This window comes from Prionailurus bengalensis, chromosome F2 (assembly GCF_016509475.1).
Source record: "Prionailurus bengalensis isolate Pbe53 chromosome F2, Fcat_Pben_1.1_paternal_pri, whole genome shotgun sequence".
NCBI classification, from domain to species: domain Eukaryota; kingdom Metazoa; phylum Chordata; class Mammalia; order Carnivora; family Felidae; genus Prionailurus; species Prionailurus bengalensis.
Window position 1 is genome coordinate 49,174,875 of NC_057353.1, and position 19,823 is coordinate 49,194,697.

At 40.3% G+C, this 19,823-nt stretch overlaps 2 protein-coding genes across 3 annotated transcripts in view; one reads left to right on the forward strand and one right to left on the reverse strand.

The window, feature by feature from the left end:
• On the reverse strand, window positions 1-15,329 carry SLC25A32 (solute carrier family 25 member 32). Of its 2 annotated transcripts, none has more exons than XM_043601524.1 (7): window positions 14,779-15,329; window positions 9,972-10,122; window positions 8,157-8,242; window positions 6,688-6,848; window positions 5,677-5,790; window positions 4,987-5,132; window positions 1-4,073 (listed from the first exon to the last, which is right to left on the reverse strand). In XM_043601524.1, the coding sequence occupies exons 1-7, from the start codon at window positions 14,930-14,932 to the stop codon at window positions 3,932-3,934; spliced, it is 954 nt and encodes a 317-aa protein (XP_043457459.1). In that variant the 5' UTR covers window positions 14,933-15,329; the 3' UTR covers window positions 1-3,931. The 2 variants fall into 2 exon arrangements, with proteins under 2 accessions (XP_043457459.1, XP_043457460.1); XM_043601525.1 differs by lacking the exon at window positions 1-4,073 and adding an exon at window positions 4,088-4,324 and having other exon boundaries at window positions 14,779-15,049.
• The window catches only part of DCAF13 (DDB1 and CUL4 associated factor 13), a 27,685-nt gene continuing 23,138 nt past the window's right edge, over window positions 15,277-19,823 (forward strand). The window contains exons 1-3 of the mRNA XM_043601523.1: window positions 15,277-15,513; window positions 18,147-18,346; window positions 18,922-19,029. Of these exons, the coding sequence (XP_043457458.1) occupies window positions 15,444-15,513; window positions 18,147-18,346; window positions 18,922-19,029 (378 nt within the window). The 5' untranslated portion in view covers window positions 15,277-15,443. The remainder of the gene's footprint in view (window positions 15,514-18,146; window positions 18,347-18,921; window positions 19,030-19,823) is intronic.

Here is a 19,823-nt window from a genome sequence, read left to right on the forward strand (position 1 = left end):
TCACTTCACGGTATTTTATTTCTGTAAGCAATTTTATAATCACCAAAGAGGCCTTGCTATTGAAGGGGTAATTATACTCTACCTGGAGGATTTTACATTCGGTAATGTGTCCACATTCAAAAGACAAACCTTGCTCTGGTGCCTCATGAACTCGAACATATTTTTTAGTTGGTACCCTTTTTCTAGTATGGTGTTTAAAAAACATGACTTGCTAAAATTGCCATATTACAAAAGCACATAAGGAAACATAATATAACCTTTTCACAAGGCATGGCACCCAACACAATCTTGGGTTCACGTTCTACCATATGTTCGTTCTCTGATGCAGAGCTCCGACAAGTTTTGTTTTGGCCCGTATCTTCATCTTCAAGCATTCTTACAATCATGTTCTGGCTTTCCCTTGGCCAACCTCCCCCCTCCTGCACCCCTTCCTAGACTCCCAGCACTTTCTTTCAAGCTAAAGTTCTCTACCTTTCCTTTATCTGCTGAAATCCAAGAGCGAGCCTAGAGTGAAATGGATACTTGCAATTTGCCCCACCCTGATTAGCTGCTTGCAATCTGTCTTCAGCCTCTACAATTTGAATCTGCTGAAAGTTATCAGTGACACTCATCTTCAACCTACTAGAATATTTACGCCGTTGATAACCCCTTCCCTCAGAGTTTGCTCCTCTTATCTGATTGGTCTTCTTCTGTCACCCCTAAGATGTAGCCGGGTCTCTCTGTTCTGAGACTCACTTCTCTTTTATCCATCACATAAAACCCAAATACATTTAGCGAGACTCTGAAAGTTCTCATGTTCTGGTCCCAATCTTTCAGCTGTCTCTTCCATTTCTTCCTTTTATTACCACATTGACAACACACTGCTCAAGAGAGGTCACCTATGCTTTCTTTTTTCCCCTGTGGTTCCCTTTGAAATCTCTACCTTCAAGGCCAAGCTTCAAGTTTTCCCTTCCATGAAGCCTGCTCTAGTCGTCCCCCCCCCCAAGCTATAAACTACCTCCAACTCCCATCAACCAGGTCCACGCTACCCACCAGGTCTTCACTAGGTATTTGTGAAAGCTTCCTAACTAGTTAGTAACCCTGTTTCTTGTCTGTCTCCTAATCGTTTCTTTAAAAAAAATTTTTTTAATGTTTATTTTTGAGAGAGAGAGAGAGCGCGAGAGCCAGCAGGGGAGGGGGAGGGAGAGAGAGAGAGAGAGAGAATCTGAAGCAGGATCTGAGCTGTCAGCACAGAGCCTGACGTGGGGCTTGAACCCATGAGCTGTGAGATCATGACCTGAGCTGAAGTCGGACACTCAACCGACTGAGCCACCCAGGCGCCCCTCCTAATTGTTTCTTCATACAATCACTAGAATGATCTCCCCCACAATCTAAACCCCTGACCATGGGCTAGAAGATCTGGCCCATGCTAATGTTTTTTGGCCCAGGGACACTGCTAAACACTTTACATGGATTAATCCATTTAATCTAATCAATAATCCTATGAGCTACATACTTTTAATAGCCTCATTTGTAGATGTTGTTGACCCACCAAATTCCTTTTACAGGGTTGGTGCACCCATATCCCAGCTGTTAACAGCTGTCCCCTCCCCTTCACCTTATTTTGGAGGACTGCTCTCGACTGAGGAAAGGGACCTAGCCTCCCCTCTTCTGCCTGATGTAAGAACATAATAGCCCAGGCTCTCACCTCAGGGCAGGACAACCTCTGTGGTCCATCACATAGTGCATTGTCCCATAGGGTCAGGGTGATGATAAACTTCTTCCTCATCTTCTAGAGTCTCTTAAGAGCACTCTCTCAATAAATCACTAGCCCAAGCATCCTATATCCTCCTTATCCACAAAGGAACAAATCAAATCACCATTTTACATATGAGAAAACTTGAGACAGAGAGATGAACTACTGGCCTCAGGCCAAACTGCAAAGGGGAAAGCTGAAATTTGAAGCCAATCCTGCATTTCTTTTCCACCACACAGTATGGGCCACCCTAACCTCACTCCTTCCCTCTAGCCAAATTAATTCCTGCCTCAGGGCCTTTGTATTTCCTATTTTCTCTGCCTAGAAGACTGTGTTTCCTCTATCTCATAGTGGTTTGCTTTCCTCACTTCTTTCAAAATGTTTCAAATACTACCCTTCAAAAGAGATCTTTCCTTACTCTAACCATCCTAAGATAGCAACACTATTCCCAACTGTTTTAGTTCTATTTATAGCATTTAATATCTGTACTATGCATATATTTGTTTTCTGTCACTCACACTAAAATGAAAATTCCCTGAGGGCAGGAATGTTGTCTGGGTTATTCCCTGCTGTGTCTTCAGTGCTTGTAACATACCTGGCACAGAGCAAGAACTCAGTTATGATTTGTTGTTGAATGAGTTCTCTTTTCTCAGAACCCTTAGAGGGCCTTGTAGAAATCTTGCCCGTTCATCTAGAGTTGGAGTTATTTAACACTTATTTATTTATTCTGCAAACTTATATGCTCTTAGAAGACAGAAATTATGTTTTATTAATTTGGGGGTACGCAAGAAGCATTCAAATAATGGCACTACCTCTAAAATTCCAAACAGCAACTGCAGCCAGTATTTTGTATAGGGACTAACGCCAGGAATTCAGATGAATTATAGTAGTAAACCCAGAAGGATGAAAAATACATCACATTTAATTTATAAAGTATTTCTGGGCATGTTACAAGAGATTATAGTAAATACAATTACTTACTGTTCCATTTTTAGAACAATGCCATTTTCAAAATATAAAAAATAGACCTATCTTCAAAGAACCATTTAAATATGGCTTTGAAAACCACAATGTTTTATTTACAACTAGATGGAAGTGCAGCAGCATTCATAGAAGTTTATGATAAATAAAAATATTATTCTGGCATCCTTTGGGGACAGGCTTTTATAGATATTTATAATGACTCATAAAAGTTAACTCGATAATGGCCATCAGTGTGATCTGTATTTAAACCTGAATATGAGCAACTAATCTAGACTAGTCGTTTATTTGGGATCTGGACCCATACATCTCATAGTTGAAATAAGAAGTTAAAGTTTCCCATTTCCACACAGTTTCTCAACATACAGATCCCAATCGTTCCAGTATGTGTGCGAGGTGATCTATTAGTGATTTATAGCCAATTAGTGACTTATAGCCAAATATTCTAAATAAGGGCAGACACAGCTGCATCTGAGTTCAGATTTTGTTAAGTTTAAGAAACACCAAGTACCAATGTCAAAAAATATAATAACTGGACCCACAATTACATTTTAAACTATGGAAGAGCCCCCAGGGAAAAAATTAATGACAGAATGACAACAAATATATTTCTCAAATGAAGAGAAGTATATTCGTCTCAAATCTCCCTAGTTAGCACATTCCAACTGAATTTAAACTAACGCACATTTACGGTGGTGGTGTTTTTTTTCCCCTCACCAAAATTTCTCAATTCAAAAATGGTCTGGATTTAAGCAACAATTTTTCCAGCAAATCCTTAAAGTTTAATTTACTCTTGAAACGACAATTCTTTTCAGAAGCCATTTTCTTGCTATTGCACACAGATTGATTTTAAAGCCGATCCAGGCAAATGAGTTCACAAAAAGAAGCACATTCATCTAATCCATTTAGCAAATGCTGTGATCAGCTTCTACTTGAACACTAAAATAGAGAAATTTGTGAAGTTCTCCACTTGACGTCAGTTTTACTGTCATGTTGATGGGAGCCATTTCTGGCAGAGGTAGCCAAGTCCCAAACATATGGGGAAGGCAAAGAGCAAAACGACATTGCAAAGTCTTAGCAGTTCTTTGACTTCTAATGATTATACACCAATTTCCATTATGAACCATGTTGCTGTGCAGCATTCTTCTGAGGTTTATACCTCAAACACAAAGGAGCAACTGCTGCGTTAAGCAGACGAATTGAGATGATCTTCTTCTAGCTTACTTTTTTTTCCTCTCTGAGGTCAAGTAGAAAATGTGAGACATTTTCATATACCACAAAAGTAATACAGCAGGCTGGGGTCACTCTAATCAAATTGGGGGCAATTCCTTTGTAAAATCCACCGATGCCTTCTTTCCTTTAAAAGGAAACATAGATAAATGCTTAATTTCCTACATAGCTGGCCTGAAGACACAAACGCTTAATTGACATATGGCATGGAACCAGCAGTCAAACCTCCCTGTGACTGTAGTCCATGTTTTCAACATCCTGAAGCAAGGTAGTTTATGAGCCATTTTACATTCCTTCCGTGGACTGACTCGGGAAGAGAGGGTGGGTAGGGACACTTCAAAACTGAGAAGTGCTTTAATGATAATCTTTCAAATGTCTCTAAATGTATAAACATGCAAGAGTATTAACTGATCTAATATAGGCATTAACAATCTTACAGCTTAGATAAATGGCAGACAACACTAAATATAGCGCCCACAAAATAAAACTTTATTTCCTTAATGCCTAGAGTAGGAACTTGTCACTTGGGTTCTTGATAAATATTCAGTGAACTAAATTTAAACATTCTAAATATTCTGCTCTGGCCTTTTAAAGAGAAACATGGGGATATCTACCTATAAATGTTTATCTACATGCTGAAGAACAAGAACCTCCTTAATACACAGAGACAAGTATTTGCAAGTTATTGTGCAAGTAGCAGCTTAATTGCATTAAACTTTTTTTATGACTTCCTATATTCATTCATTGCCATTCAAGTATTTTATAACCACTAAATTTTATTAATTTGTACAGATCTCATTTGATTTTTATAGCAACTCTGTCAGCCTAGATATTCTAAATTTACAAATGAAGAAATCAAGCCTCAGAGAGATTAAGTCTGTCTTTCTATATGTAGTAAATGGGAAATGGAAAAGCAGGGGCCACCAGCCGTGTTTTCACCACAGCACGCTGGCCTTTACTATAAAACTAACGGCAACTAGACATTCTGAGATATGCAAGGTACCTCCTAAGAGCCATTCTGATATACCGCATGCTCTCACCTCCATGTCTTTGTGATTACATCCAACACGCCCTTGTAAAACATGTGTTGATCCTGAAGACGAGCTCTCACAACTTGATATGGGTATGTTGCCGCCACGGCAAATATTTTCGATAGTGCTGCAACAGATATATATTCTACTGTGCTCTAAAATGACAACACAAAACATTTGTTTTTCCTTAAAACAGGATTTCTTTAAAAATACAGAAATAAAAATTATATAGGAAAACATGTAAATGGATCTTTAAGTGAAAAATATGGTTTCCCCCTCAACACAAGCTCTGTGCAAATAAGGGGTTTTATTATTAACGTTTGTGTGTCATTTGCCCATAAAATATTTAACTATAAATTAAATTAGTGGTAGTCATCATCATAGCAACATTACCAAGGTAAACGTGATAAAATTGCATCTATTAAATGCCGACAAAAGTAAATGCTATCTTTTTTTAAAAATTTTTTTTTAACGTTTTTCATTTTTCAGAGAGAGAGAGCATTAGCGAGGGAAGGGCAGAGAGAGACAGAGACACAGAATCCAAAGCAGGTTCCGGGCTCTGAGCTGCCAGCACAGAGCCTGACGTGGGGCTCAAACTCACAAACCATGAGATCACGATCTGAACAGAAGTCAGATGATTAACCGACTGAGCCACCCAGATGCCCCAATGATATCCTTTTTTTTAAAGAACCATCTTACCAACTGGGCTTCTGGTAATCTATTGATATGCTGGTTGTATTTCAACTTCAACAATTCATATGCCATAAATTGAAGGGCACCATGTGATGTTCCAAACAGCCCAGGAATAAATCCCTAAAGGGAATGATGAAGGAGTATGAGGCAAGCTGAGGGCAAAGTACAAGTTAGTACCCGTCCCCCCATCCCCCGTTCCAGGTGGGACCTGTGTGATATTCCTTGGACACTCCAGGCTTCCCCAAAACAAGAAAGGACAAACAACAAATGGTTAAACTGGTAAGAATCTCCACCAGTTTACCAGAAAAAGGCAATCCCATCAAAGGCCTAAAGTCCAAGAATCCCTACTGTCTTAATGTTAATGCCTTGCTGGAGGGAAATATAACCTTAGCTAGACAAGTCTTCAACATGTGAAAGTCTCTTTGGAAACTCCCTCTTGACTTTATTTCCCTGAACTCCATAAAATGGTCACCCCCCACAACCCCAATGCAGCTCTTCCTGCCCATGGGTCCTGTCCCCACACTTTAATAAAATCACCTTTTTGCACCAAAGACTTCTTGAAGAATTCTTTCTTGGCCATCAGCTCCGGACCCCATGAACCCCCCCATCACCCCAAGACTTCATCAGGGAACAATAAACACACACACACACACACACAAAAACACACACACAACAACTAAGCACCAAGCAAGTTCCCAAGGGACCACAGTTTCTAGGGAGGGTAGTAAAGAATGAGTGACTGTGATGTGTGACTTAGTGAATGGTTATTGTCCAAATTTTAGTCAGGCCTTCTCGCACCCACCAGGGTCATGATGACATACCTTACGGTAAGGAGGATAAACAGATGAAAGTACAATTTCCATATTATATAAACCAGAATTTCAGTTTTCATTCAACTGCTTCTTGCCTGAGTCTGGTCCCTTTTCGGGACTGACTACAGGTTTTTCAGAACTCAGACAATAGAGCCAAGGGAAGTTACAGTGTCCGGTTATCCAAAATATATTGATAAGTCATTACCTTATACAATCCTCGCACACCTTCATACTTATATATTTTCAGAAGTGTATCAAACATTCCTTTATATTGTCGTTGTGAGGAGTTAACAACACCATTGTACTGTAACATAAGGCGAGTTTTTGTTACCCATAATGGGTTTGTAATGCAGAGGGTCATGGCTCCTAAAACCAAATTTAAATAAGATTACTCAGCATACAGGTACTTTGCCACTTGTGACAATCCAGATTAATGACAGTCCAGTAATATAAACAATGGGGTTGCCCAGGGGCTGTACCTACAACAGTGAGATCAAGTCTCTGAGGCACAGTCTTAGGGTTAAAGCGTAGCCATAGTTTTGGTGGTCAGAAAAAGTTCCTCAGTTAGTGGGAAGTAGATTAAAAGGGAACTGGAAATGTGAAATGCTTTCCTTTTGAGGTGTTGAGGACAGCAGAGACATCCTGGCTCTTAACCAATACAGCCTGGAGTAGAGAAACAATGAAAGTCCTGGGAAGCAGACTCTGACAGCAGATATAAACATTTAGGAGAAGGATATGGTATGACCCAGATGGGCTGATGATCAGGGGAAAAGGACCAGGAATCCAACACCTCAATAATCTCTGCATGTGCACGCATATCCACCCCAAATTTCCCACAGCCCTCCTCAAATCCATTCAAAGTAGCTACGCATCTCAAAAATTAAAGAACTATAAAATAAATTTTACATTCTTTACAGAAAGTGACAATTTTGTATATGTTAAGTTTTCCATTTGCTGAGTTTCCTCAATAGTCCGTTATTCATCAAACATTTATTAAGTCCCATGGTAATTCAGGTCTGTGCTAGCAGCTAGGTATTCAAAATGAGATTTTTTTCGGACGAGAGCTATCAGTAAATAAGGTGTCAAAGTATGAGTTATAAAGACATGAGTCCTACTTTGCTTCTTTGAAATATTACACATCCATGAGGCAGTTAAACAAGGGTACTAAACTGTCTAATTTAAAAACTGAAATTATACTTTAACTGAAGAAAATATACCAAATTATCTTAAACTATCAGGAAGTCGTAACTTTTCTAAATTTTACTTCCTTTGTGATAACTAAAATTCTTGCAATCTGTCCAGAGTAACCAATAAGAACAGCTGCTTTCTAAGATATTCCATGTGATAACTGATTAGATAGATAAGCATAATTAAACTCTACCGTTCAAAGGGGGGAAAAGGCAAATAAAACAAAAGCCAAAAGTGAAAATCAAGTTAGAAGTTAATGTTTTAGGGGCACCTGGGTGCCTCAGTTGGTTAAGAGTCTGACTTTGGCTCAGGTCATGATCTTGCAGTTTGTGGGTGTGAGCCCCACATCGGGCTCTGTACTGACAGCTCGGAGAGTGGAGCCTGCTTCAGATTCTGTGTCTCCCTCTCTCTCTGCCTGTCCTCTGCATGCACTCTCTCTCTCAAAAATAAAAAAGTTGATGTTTTATATTTCACACACTGCCTTACCAGCTTCAGCAGCCGAGACGAGGTATTCTGTTGCCTCTAAACGATCAGCTCTTCCTTCTGTCTTGTATGATTTGATGGCATTGTAACTAAAAGAATTAAACATGAGCAGTTTGATAAATATTTGAATAGGTATCACAAAGCAGTAAAGTCTGTTTGCAAATGTGTGTAATTTAACAGCAGTACCCCAAAAGTAAACGTCCATGCCCAAGGCAAGCACAGTTTCAAGAGTGGATTTGCTGGAAATGGTTTACCGTAAGAGTTTGCCACCCCTTCCTGCAAATGTATATGGGTAGCACTACACAGGCAAAATATTTTCATCACGTACTCATCAATTAAGAAAAACAATAGGAAAACTGGGAGGGGGAAGGCTGTAGCAGTGGTGAGGCAATTGGGCACACAAGACAAAACGATATGTTCAGGGACTATGGAGCAGACTACAAGGACCATAAGCAGAACACCAGTAATCATAATAAAGACAACACAGACGGTGTCATAAGAGATTGAGAAACTACGACTGAGATCACAGAAGGCTTGTGTGGGAGCTGGCACTGGCCGGGCATGGAGATGGGTAGTTTCAACAGGGAAACAGATGAACATGAGCAAAGGTTATAATAAGGGTGGAGGGAGAAGATGGAAAATTGAATCACACCTGAGTGGCACACTGACATTTGGGCTTTACTTGGCAGAAAATCGAGAGGCCACCCAATGTTTCTCAGCAGAGAAGTCGAATCAGCCTATTCTCTCTAGCTCCAATTTCCATTTTCGTCTGGGAAGAAGACTTCAGCTACAAAAAGCCTTCCAAACTCCACCAATACCATTCTGACATGAAACAAGCATACTTTTATAAGAAATTCTCATTACACACACCTTACGTTCATAGGGCTTGTCCTTAGAAACTCTCTTTAGAGAGCCTACACAACTCCAAATTCATAAAAGAAGAAATTTTATATGTATAGTTTCACATCTAGGTTTGTCTTAGAATTGAAGAAAAATATTTTTAACCATACGAAGGTTAAATTTTACTTTACATTCACTTAAAAATGTCTTCAGGTTGTGGTTTGCATACTGCCATAAAATTATTGGAGGGAAAGTAGAATATGTAACACAAAAGAGAAAAAGGCCGATAGACCAGGTATTGATGTTCTCTTAAAAATGCCATGTATTAAAACAAAGAAAAGCCTCTCCATTCCTGGATTCAGTTTCAAATTATTAGAGGCATCTGTGGAATGCCCACACTCGGGCACACTCACTAAGCTCAATGGACCTGTCACGGGTGCTTTCAGTGGCTTCTGCAATGGACATGAGGATGGTGAGGAGACCTGACAGGTGAGGGAGGAAGGAAATGATGGAGGAGGGAAGATGATGGTGCAGGTCAAGTTAAGAGGCAAGACGGGATGTGCCTCAAACTCTTTTAGCCAGGCACTGGCTTTTTACTTTCTGTTCCCAAGAGGCAGCTCCCTTGGTATGTGTTCTTATGGGGACCCCAAGGCCTGTCCTCCTCGGCTTTCTTACTTCATCAGGAATCCGAAGTATTTTGGTAAGGCATCTTCCTGAACTCAACTCACAGAAGTGGCTTCTGTAGGTAAGAGCATTTCTCCATCTCACCCTTTCACCTTCTTCCTATTAAGAACTTCCTTCCAGACCAAATGCCTCTGATAATAGCTGACAGAGAATGAAATAAACATTGTGCTCTTTCTGACCCTTCCCATTCAAAGAAACTGATTAAAGGACTCATCTTGCTTCATCAACTGAAATGTAAAATCACTAAAAACAAAGTTTCTTTTTAATACTGTAAAATCTCCCAGATCTACTCACAAGAAAAAGTAGAGTCCCCAGGATAAACCTGCACCCCACACATTTGGGGTTACTCCTTGGTAAAGTCCCCGTAGTCCATCAAGTTTCCAAATGGTAGTCAAGCAATGCACAATTCCTTTATATTTTGGTCTCAGTTCCAATCCATCACTCACTGCAGTAAAGGCACAAAATTAGGTGAGAGGAAAGTTCTAACCCCAAATCACATATAAACATAGACATCACACAGTCATATTAAGGAGGTAAATTCAGAAGAAAACTCTTTTTAACGTTTATTTATTTATTTAGAGCGAGGGGGCAGGAGAGAATCCCAAGCAGGCTCTGCGTTCTCAGCGCAGAGCCCCATGAGGGGCTCGACCTCCCGAACTGTGAGATCATGACCTAAGACAAAATCAAGAGTCAAATTCAAGACGCATAACCAACTGAGCCACCCAGGCACCCCTGGCCTGAACTTCTCTACTGACAGTCACGGCTCCTCTCAAGGTGGCCCTCCCTCAATGACTTTCTCCCTTTGACCTTTGACCCTTCAGGTGGCAACAGCCCAAGCTCTTTCTAGCTCCAGAATATTGCAGTATTCCCAGTGGTTCTTCTATAATCTCATATCTTTGTAAATAGTCTTTTCAAGCACCCCCCATGCCCCAGAATTATCTTATTTTGAATGTGCCTTCTGTTTCCTACACGGAAATGGAATGAAAGAGAATGTCAAATTCATAATCTAGATAATATTTTTATAAAACTGGTATTTTACTATATATAGTTTTGCATACTGCTTTTTTCTTCACTCAAGAGTATATTGTGAGAGTTCCTGTTATTAAATAGGCCTCCAAAAGATTTTTATTTATTTATTTATAATTAAAAAAAAAAAATTTTTTTTTTCAACGTTTATTTATTTTTGGGACAGAGAGAGACAGAGCATGAACGGGGGGAGGGGCAGAGAGAGAGGGAGACACAGAATTGGAAACAGGCTCCAGGCTCTGAGCCATCAGCCCAGAGTCTGACGCGGGGCTTGAACTCACGGACCGGACCGCGAGATCATGACCTGGCTGAAGTCGGACGCTTAACCGACTGCGCCACCCAGGCGCCCCTACAAAAGATTTTTAAAAATGATATGATGGTTTTCCCTCTCATAGATACCCTATCATTTGGTTAATCATTCCCCTAGTTGACCTGAAAGTTGTTCTCACTTTTTTACTATTAAGAGGTCTCTAGTGAATATGTTGTATAACATTTCATACAAATTGCTATATCCTTAGAATTAACTATTAGAATGGACATTAATATGGGTCAAAGGTTATACATACATACTGAAACTGCCCTCTAGAAAGCTTATACAAATAACAGTCCTCTAGCCATGTAAAAGTATGCCCAGTTCACTGTCCCCTTTGCTGCTACTTCATTGTGCATAATGGAGTCTGGCTGAGAATCACTGTTTACCATTAGCGGGGAAAGGGAGAAAAGCCAATTTCTTTCATCATTAACCTGATAATGTTACACCATGAAATGAGATTAAAGTACATGAGGCTTTGTCAGGAGACCTAGGTTTGAGATCTAACTTCCCTAATTAGCTACATGATTTTAATCTTTCTGAGTTATAGCATCCTCATTAAAAAAAAAAAAAAAAAAATGGGGATAAATATCCCCTAACTCACAGGTTGTTGGGAAGTTTATACAAATTTAAAAGCAAGTAACAGAGGGACTAGCTCTCAGGAAATGTTTGGCTGTGTATTTCATAATCTTTCTGATGCTTCCCTTGAATTTCACTTCTTTTAGTCTTCTGATAATTTTTTTCCTAAGTACCTTTCCATTTCCTTTAAATAATAAAGTCACAACATAATTTCTCTCTTGAGGTAAAAAACAAAACCATAAAAAAGCCATCTTTGCCTTTTCATAGGTATGAACCACTGATTTCTTCATTGTTTTGACAAGTCACTTGATTTGTAAGATTTTTTAGTCTCAGTAATAGGCAACACTATTCTGTACCTTATACTTACCCCGATACTATAATCTTATCTACCCTAGTTAGGGACAAATCTTTAAACATGAAAAACATTCATTTGTACGCATATTATTTTATTAAAAAAAACTATTTATTGACTCCTTATATTGCCAGACAAAGGGGCAATATAAACTTAAGTAGGACACAAATCCTGACCCTGAGGTCAGATACAGTCTTCAAGACAAAACAGAGCAGCAACAGCACGGCAAAGTTATGAGCACTATGGTAAATGAAGTGCTACAGGATTACAGAAGAAACACAAATAAATGTTCTGTACAGAAGGAACCGAGGACATGCAGTCGAGTGACGGGGAAAATGAGAGAGAAGACGTTAGCATAGAGCCTTGAAGATTGATGAGAAACTTGTCTTTGGGGAAAGGAGAGAAAGGTTTATCTCTAGACAAGAGCACGAGCTGGTGTAAATCCAAGGAAGCACCACAGTGCCTGGCACCGTTCGGGAGAACATTAGGGACTTGGTATAGCTACAGTATACAGCTGGTGGAGAGAAGGGATGGTAGGAAATTTGGCTGGAAAGTAGGGCAAGAACCTGTTACAGTCTGAACTGTGTCCCTCCCAATCCACTGAAATCTGATTTGGGTCTCCACCCCACTACTGCAAGTGCCCCAAAGACCCCAAAGAGCACTTTGGGAGTCCTCTCTTTCTCACCAACCATTTAGTAGCACCTACGACTGTCTACCTCCTAAACATACTTTTGTCGGCTACTCTTACACCACACTCTCCTGATTTTCTTCTCTTTTTTCTCGGGCCACCAAATTTCCTTTGCAGCCCCCTTCCACTGCAACACTTAACACTGTGACCCTGAGTCAGTTACTTGATTCCTCTGTGGCTGAGTTAGCTCATCCACAAAATGGGAAAAATAACAGAACCTAACTCTAAAAATTACAATGGGTTAATAAATATAAAGCCGTTAAAATCATGCCTAGCAAACATTCAGTAAATATTAGTTTAAAGCCACTGGGTCTTACAATACTATATATACATAGGCAAATCAACTATTTTGATTCATCTTCCTAAATTTTCCTTTTCTATCACCACTTCACACTTTATGTGTGACAAAGTCCTTTGACTCCTAGATCTTTAATTTTGTCTTCCCATCTAATCTCAATTATCTTACCTGTCAATCTTGGCCACACTGGTCTCCTAAGACTTTCCCCAAAATGGGAAGGTTACCGATCTTTTCAGACACCGTGAATCCCCTTTCTTCATGCACAATCTTCTTTACAGCACAATCTTAAACTCACCAAGCCAACACTATTCCTCCATGATCATTTCAACTGTCACCTCTTCTCCTAGACAAAACCCTAGAGACACCGAGTCATACAAGCCTACAGCCATGTCCAAAATTCTTCTCTTCATGTTCAAGCCACTGTCTACTTGGAATTCTTAGAAGTAGAATGGCAAATGGTTAAGAGTCAAAGGGTTCTAGAATTAGACTGCCTGGGCTCAAATCCCACAGCTACCATTATAAACTTGTGACTTCAGCAAGTTAGTCAACTTCTATTATTTTCATTTGTATAATAGGGATAATAAATTCACAGGGTTGTTCAGAGTAGTAAATCAGAGAATTTACTAAAAACTTTAAGTTCATGCCTTGCTCTTCGTAAATGCTCAATGAATGGTACTTGTTATAATTTTTATTTGTGCACACTTCACAAACTCCATGGAAGTTACATGCCTTTCTGGGTTTTCTTCTAGGGAGTATACTCCATAATTTTCACTGACTCTCCTTCATAGAATGGCTTGTCTTCTTTCCAGCTATCAAATTATCAGTCTTTCTACATGGAACTTCAAGATCTAATGGGACCCATACAGATGGCCATCAGCAATCTATAATTTTCTTGACAGTCTACTCATATTTGGATTTATTCCATTTTGCTCTTGATTTCATGTTGTCTAGAATTATCTTTTATGTGACTAAGACTCAAGCCTATAATTTACACTGTAAGTTCCCTGAGGACAAGAACTTTAAGTACTTTGTATTCCATACAGCGGTCGACAAATATTAAGAGAACAATACGTATTATTGTTCTGACTCTTGAAGATGAACCACTTCTGCAGTCCTAATTCTCAAGGCAGAACTTGTAGCAGTAAGAAAACCAAACGTCAGAAAACAGTTTCCCAGTAGTTATCAAGACCTTCTCTGAAACTATCTCCTCCAGAATTTGCTGTTGAGTGTAACTTCTAAAGTACTTTGCAAAAACTCAGATTCACTTAACTCAATGCACTTAATTCAAGAAACGTAAATTTAAAACACAGTATTTGGATTCGGGCTAACTATTCCTTCATAGGATCTTGTACCACACTACAAAACACCAAAAACCTTCAAGAGAATCCTATCCCAAACCTATTCCTAAGCACCTGCTGAAGATTATGCCCTACTCTAAGCAACGGTTCCGCAACTGCCAAACACGTGGCAACCTTAAGATTTCAAAGTACCTCCAAGGGTGAATGATTTGCACGTGTGAGGGCTAAGCCCTAAAACGTGACAATCTTTTTCTTATTTTACAAATCAGGCGTTGAGTCCCGCATCGTACCCAGTATGAACCTGTCTCAGGCTTTTCTACCCCTGCTCTCCATCCCTTAGATTCGGGGAGCGGGACGACGGCGGCCCGATCCCTTTCCCACGCTCCCCTTCCTCAAACCTAGTTCCAGGTGAGCCAGGACAGCATTTTCTTTAACGCTCGCCTGGTAGTATGAAGGAGGCAGGGGAGAGCAAGGCTTCCTTTTGCGTTTTTATCACCCAGTTCGGGATACCAGCAAGGATAAGGAGCCCGGGGTCTGAGTGGCCTCTTACCGGCGAAGCGGATCTTCACGAGGTCGAGCGGGTGCAGCGCGAGGTTGGACAGAACCCCGCCGCTCACGCCCGCTACCAGATTCTCGTACCGGACGTGGCGGAATATCGTGCTCCACACCGACGACCCTGATCCCGACTGGCCCTGACCCGTCATAGTCCCAGGGCTCGCTGATACCACGCCCAGGGCCGCGGAGGTGGGCCGGGATGCAGTGACCGCCACCTTGGCGACGGTCGCCCCTTAGGAGCAGAAACCTCAGGGGGAGGCCAGCCCACTTCCGGGACGGGCGCAAGTACGTGGTAACTAAGCGGAGAGACCCCAACGCAGAGCTAGCGTGAGAGGGGCAGGGCAGCACGTCACGCCAGCGGAGAGAGCGAAGGAGGCGGGGCGCCGTCCTCCGCCAAGTCCCCGCCCCGCCCCCATCCGCTGCCGTTTCTGGCCGAGGGACGCGGACGCGAGAGTACGGCAAAGAAACCGCCTCGGACCAATCTTTGTCAGCAAAACTACGGCGCGCCGCAGGGTGCTGCGGAGGGGGCTGGCTTCCACTCCGTGGAAGTCACATGACAGGAAGTAGTCTAGAAGAAGCGGAAGTAGCATGTGCCGGAGGAGGCGGGGGTAACCCAAACTTGGAGGAAAGGCTCGGAGTCGCGCACACCGAGCCGCCAAAATGAAGGTGAAGATGCTGAGCCGGAACCCGGACAACTATGTCCGCGAAACCAAGCTGGACTTACAAAGAGGTGAGACAAGTTAGGGAGTCACCAGCCTTCAGTCTGGACTCGGCTCCCACCGAGTAAAGCTGGGTGAAGACTGACGCTCCAGTCTCTTTCTTTCCCTGTTCCCTTTTGCCAAGGCAAACTTAGTGCACATAAGGCCGTTGCGGGACTGAGTAGCAGATAATTTCTCCTCAAGGCTCTTTTTGAAGAACTTTTTCTAGTGGTACGTGGGAAAGTTGGTTATGTCTGGAATACTTCCGCCTTCCCCCTTCCAGCGGCTGCTCTCCGATGTTTCTGGCTCCAGTTGTTGAGAAGTGGAACTTGACAGCCAAACTCGTAGATTCAGGGGTTTGATAGGCTTCTTTAAATCTCTTTCGTCAAAATTACATACTTCTAAATGTGGAAGAGACAAAGGTGAAAGTTGAAGCCATCAAGTTTTCTTAATGCTTGTGAAGAAGTTTGATGCGTGAATGGCTAAAATGAAATTAATAAGGCTTCTTTATTGATCTTATTTACTGGTCTGTTCCCCCATTAACATTCTGAATTATAGCGGATCGTATCTAAATGACAAGGGACCAACCATGTGTACAGAGAATACCAGGTGCAAAGGCCTTCAGGCGGGAATAAAGGTAAAGCATAGGAGAAGGGCCGTGTCATCAGTTTGAGTAAGGGGGATAAACCATAGAAGATGAGGCTGGGACGATACTTTGTTATTTTGATTGAATAGTAGAGATTATCCAACATATATATGAATAATGCTGAGAGGGGAATATGTGGTCTCTTCTCACAAGATGTTTATGGGTTAAGTATCAAGGTAGTAATATTTCTAAAATGCAAATTCGGTTATGTCACCTGGACAAGACATCATCCCTATTCCTTGAATGTCTGGTTCCATCTTCCTTTCACTAGTCACTACTTTTCTTGCAAGTAGCTTACATTTACTCCTGCAGATCTGAGTGCATTTCCGACATTTCTCTTTCAGGCTTCCTGTGGCACACATGCTTTCACAGTCTACACTAGCTCCTTTCTCTGAACAACAGTCTTTCCGTATTTATCTCCCGTGGTAGCCCCTTCCATTTAAAGCACCCTTCTTCTGTCCTTTTTATCACATATTTTCGTGCTGACATCAGAGTGTGTACGTATCACATTGTCTCATGATGATTATTTTGGTTATCTTTTTCATCACACTGAGTTTGCATAGAAGGGAAGAATCCGATTTGTTTCTATGCCCACTGTGCCTAGACAGCACCTGGCACATAGTGGTTGCTTTGCAAGTTTATAAATGGAGGAATGAGTAAGTGATTGGCTGGTCATAGACTCTCCACAGGAGGAGATTTTTAGTCATCTGATGTTATTAAGGGTTTTACTTTCTATAGTATCTTCTTATTTCTTTATAGTTTCTGATGGAAGTTTTAATAGCAAAATGGAAAAATAGAAGTATTGGAGCTTTGTGATACATAAATCAAGGAAAACGTTTGTTACCTTTTTTTCATTCTTTCATTCTTATTTAGGTGTTATTTCCTTGTAAATTTTGACTGAATGTTAGATATAGTACCATTAACAGGGAGTCAGAAAAAAATGACAAGGTGAAGTTGTGGGGTAAGAAGATGCATTTACTTTTTGTATTTTTTATTATTTTTTTAATGTTTATTATTGAGAGACAGAGCATGAGCATGGGAGGGGCAGAGAGAGAGGGAGGCACAGAATCTGAAGCAGGCTCTAGGCTCTGAGCTGTCAGCGCAGAGCCCGACGCGGGACTCGAACTCACAAACTGTGAGATCATGACCTGAGCCAAAGCCGGATGCTTAACCCACTGAGCCACCCAGGTGCCCCAAAGATGCACTTACTTTTAAACATTAAGCGTTTTTTAGACATGTGGGCTTAGAATTATTTCCTAAGCACAATTATTAACTGAGAACCTGTTTGGCAGCATAGCATAATAGTTAAGAACACCAATTCTGAAATCAGCCTGCTTTGGTTTGAATCCTGGCTTCATCATTTCATAGGCAAGTTACTTCTCTATACCTCAATTTCCCCATCAGTAAAATAAGAAATAGTAATAGGACTTAACACATAGGGTCTGGATATTAAGTGAGTTAATATACAGTATTTGGAACGATGCCTTGTACATTGTAAACTGTTTTTTAAGTAAACACACGTGGGAAGTGTTCAGTAAATAGTAACTACAATCATAATCATAACACTGTGTGCCTATCAGAGTGATTAGCACTGGAGATGAGTTGTGTTTCCTGCCTCAAAAGGAACGTAGAGCTCAGTTGGGCAAACATTTATCATGCGTTTGTTTTGTGCCAGGCACTGTACAACACATAAGGAGTAAAGTGAGGAATGTAACCTGTCCATGAAAGGTTTACAGCGCAGTTAAAGAATGTGGTAAGACTTGTAAAAGGAAAAGCTGAGGGTATCTATAGGGTCTAATTATTCTGCAAGATGTATGCCTTCCATGTTTTTCCCGTAGTTTTTTACTGAAAGGTTTCTGAGTGAAAGGTCATCTATTTTTGTGTTTTTCACAGTGCTAGGTATAGAACAGTGTTCCTAACAAAGGCTTAGTGGATAGCAAATTGAATGATTACCTGAGGAAGGCCATAGGAAATATTAAAAGTGAACTGTTTTATTAAGAGGAGTCATTTTTATTTCAGTTCCAAGAAACTATGATCCTACCTTACATCCTTTTGAAGTCCCGCGAGAGTATGTAAGAGCTTTAAATGCTACCAAATTGGAACGGGTATTTGCAAAACCATTCCTTGCTTCCCTGGATGGTCACCGAGATGGAGTCAATTGCTTGGCAAAGCACCCAAAGAGCCTGGCTACTGTCCTTTCTGGGGCATGTGATGGAGAGGCAAGTGTCATTTCAAACACTGATATTTTAAATTAAAAATAGTTATGTTACAGATGTTCTTCAGTTTCGTGTTATGGTGGATTTTAATTGGTTCGATTTCATTTTTTTGTCCTATTTTCTGTTAATTCTCAAGAATGAATTGTGTTTGAATTACTACAGTGGTTTCTCATCTACACCTCAGAAATTAGAAATGTAGCAGCTGAATGCTCAGTTTGACAGTAAACAATAAAGCGTGTTTACAGTAGTAAACGTTTTGTGAGGGTTGTTTTTTTTTCTCACAGAGGATGTTATTAATGATTCAACAGTTATTTCCACTTTGGCAAGAAGAGAAAGCTTTGAAACACTTTAAATTAGAATCAACAAGAGTACTTAACAGATTGAATTTTCTGCTTGTTGATATACTTATCCATATGCACTGCAGTATTTTAAACTGGAGGATTTTGTTTTTAGCAGTCTGGTGGAGTGAGTCATAGCTTTTTCAGTGTTGAATTTATTTTTCTTGGAATGTAGTATGCCTCTGCCTGAACATTTTATGTTTATAGTTCACGGAAATTTCCTGGTATGCTCTATCATAGGTTAGAATTTGGAACTTGACTAAACGAAAATGTATCCGTACGATACAAGCCCATGAGGGTTTTGTACGAGGAATATGTACTCGCTTTTGTGGGACTTCTTTCTTTACTGTAAGTATGATGCAATTAAGTCATTAACTCTTTTCAACACGTATAAGACTGATTTAATGTTTTCTGAGTTCCTTTATTCCATGAGGCGTTTGAAGTTTCACAACCCAAAATAAATTTTAAAACTTTGAAAAGTCCTCTTTTCTTTATGTATACTCCAGTCTTCTCCAAAGTTTTTTTATTTTTTTAATAAATGATTATTTAACATGTTATTTAACTAACATTCCATAGAACATTGAGAAGTGGGATTAATGTAAGGTGAGGCTAAAAATATAGTTTGGTTTTCTCTCGAAGATTTTTAGGGTTGGGAATCAGTAATTTCTATTTTGTCAGATAGTAAATTATTGAAGGATTTGTGTGTGTGTGGTTAAGATACACATGAGGTACAGTTTATATTCTAACCATTTTTAAGTGTACGTTTCAGTGGCATTAAGTACGTTCACATTATTAAGCAACCGTCACCACTTTTTCATCTTCCCGAAACTGAAACTCTGTACTTACGAAGCAATAACTCCTTATTCCCCTCTGCCTCCAGCCTTTGGTAACCACTATCATACTTTCTGTCTCTATGACTATTCTAAGTACCTCACATAAGTGGAATTAAATAATAGCTGCCCTTTTGTGTCTGGCTTATTTCACTTACCATAATGTCTTCATCCATGTTGTAGCAGGTATCAGAATTTCTTTCTTTTTTAAGATGGAATAACATTCTATTATACATATATACCACATTTTGTTTATCCATCTATCAGTGGACATTTAGGTTGTCTCCACCTTTTGGCTTTTATGAATAATGA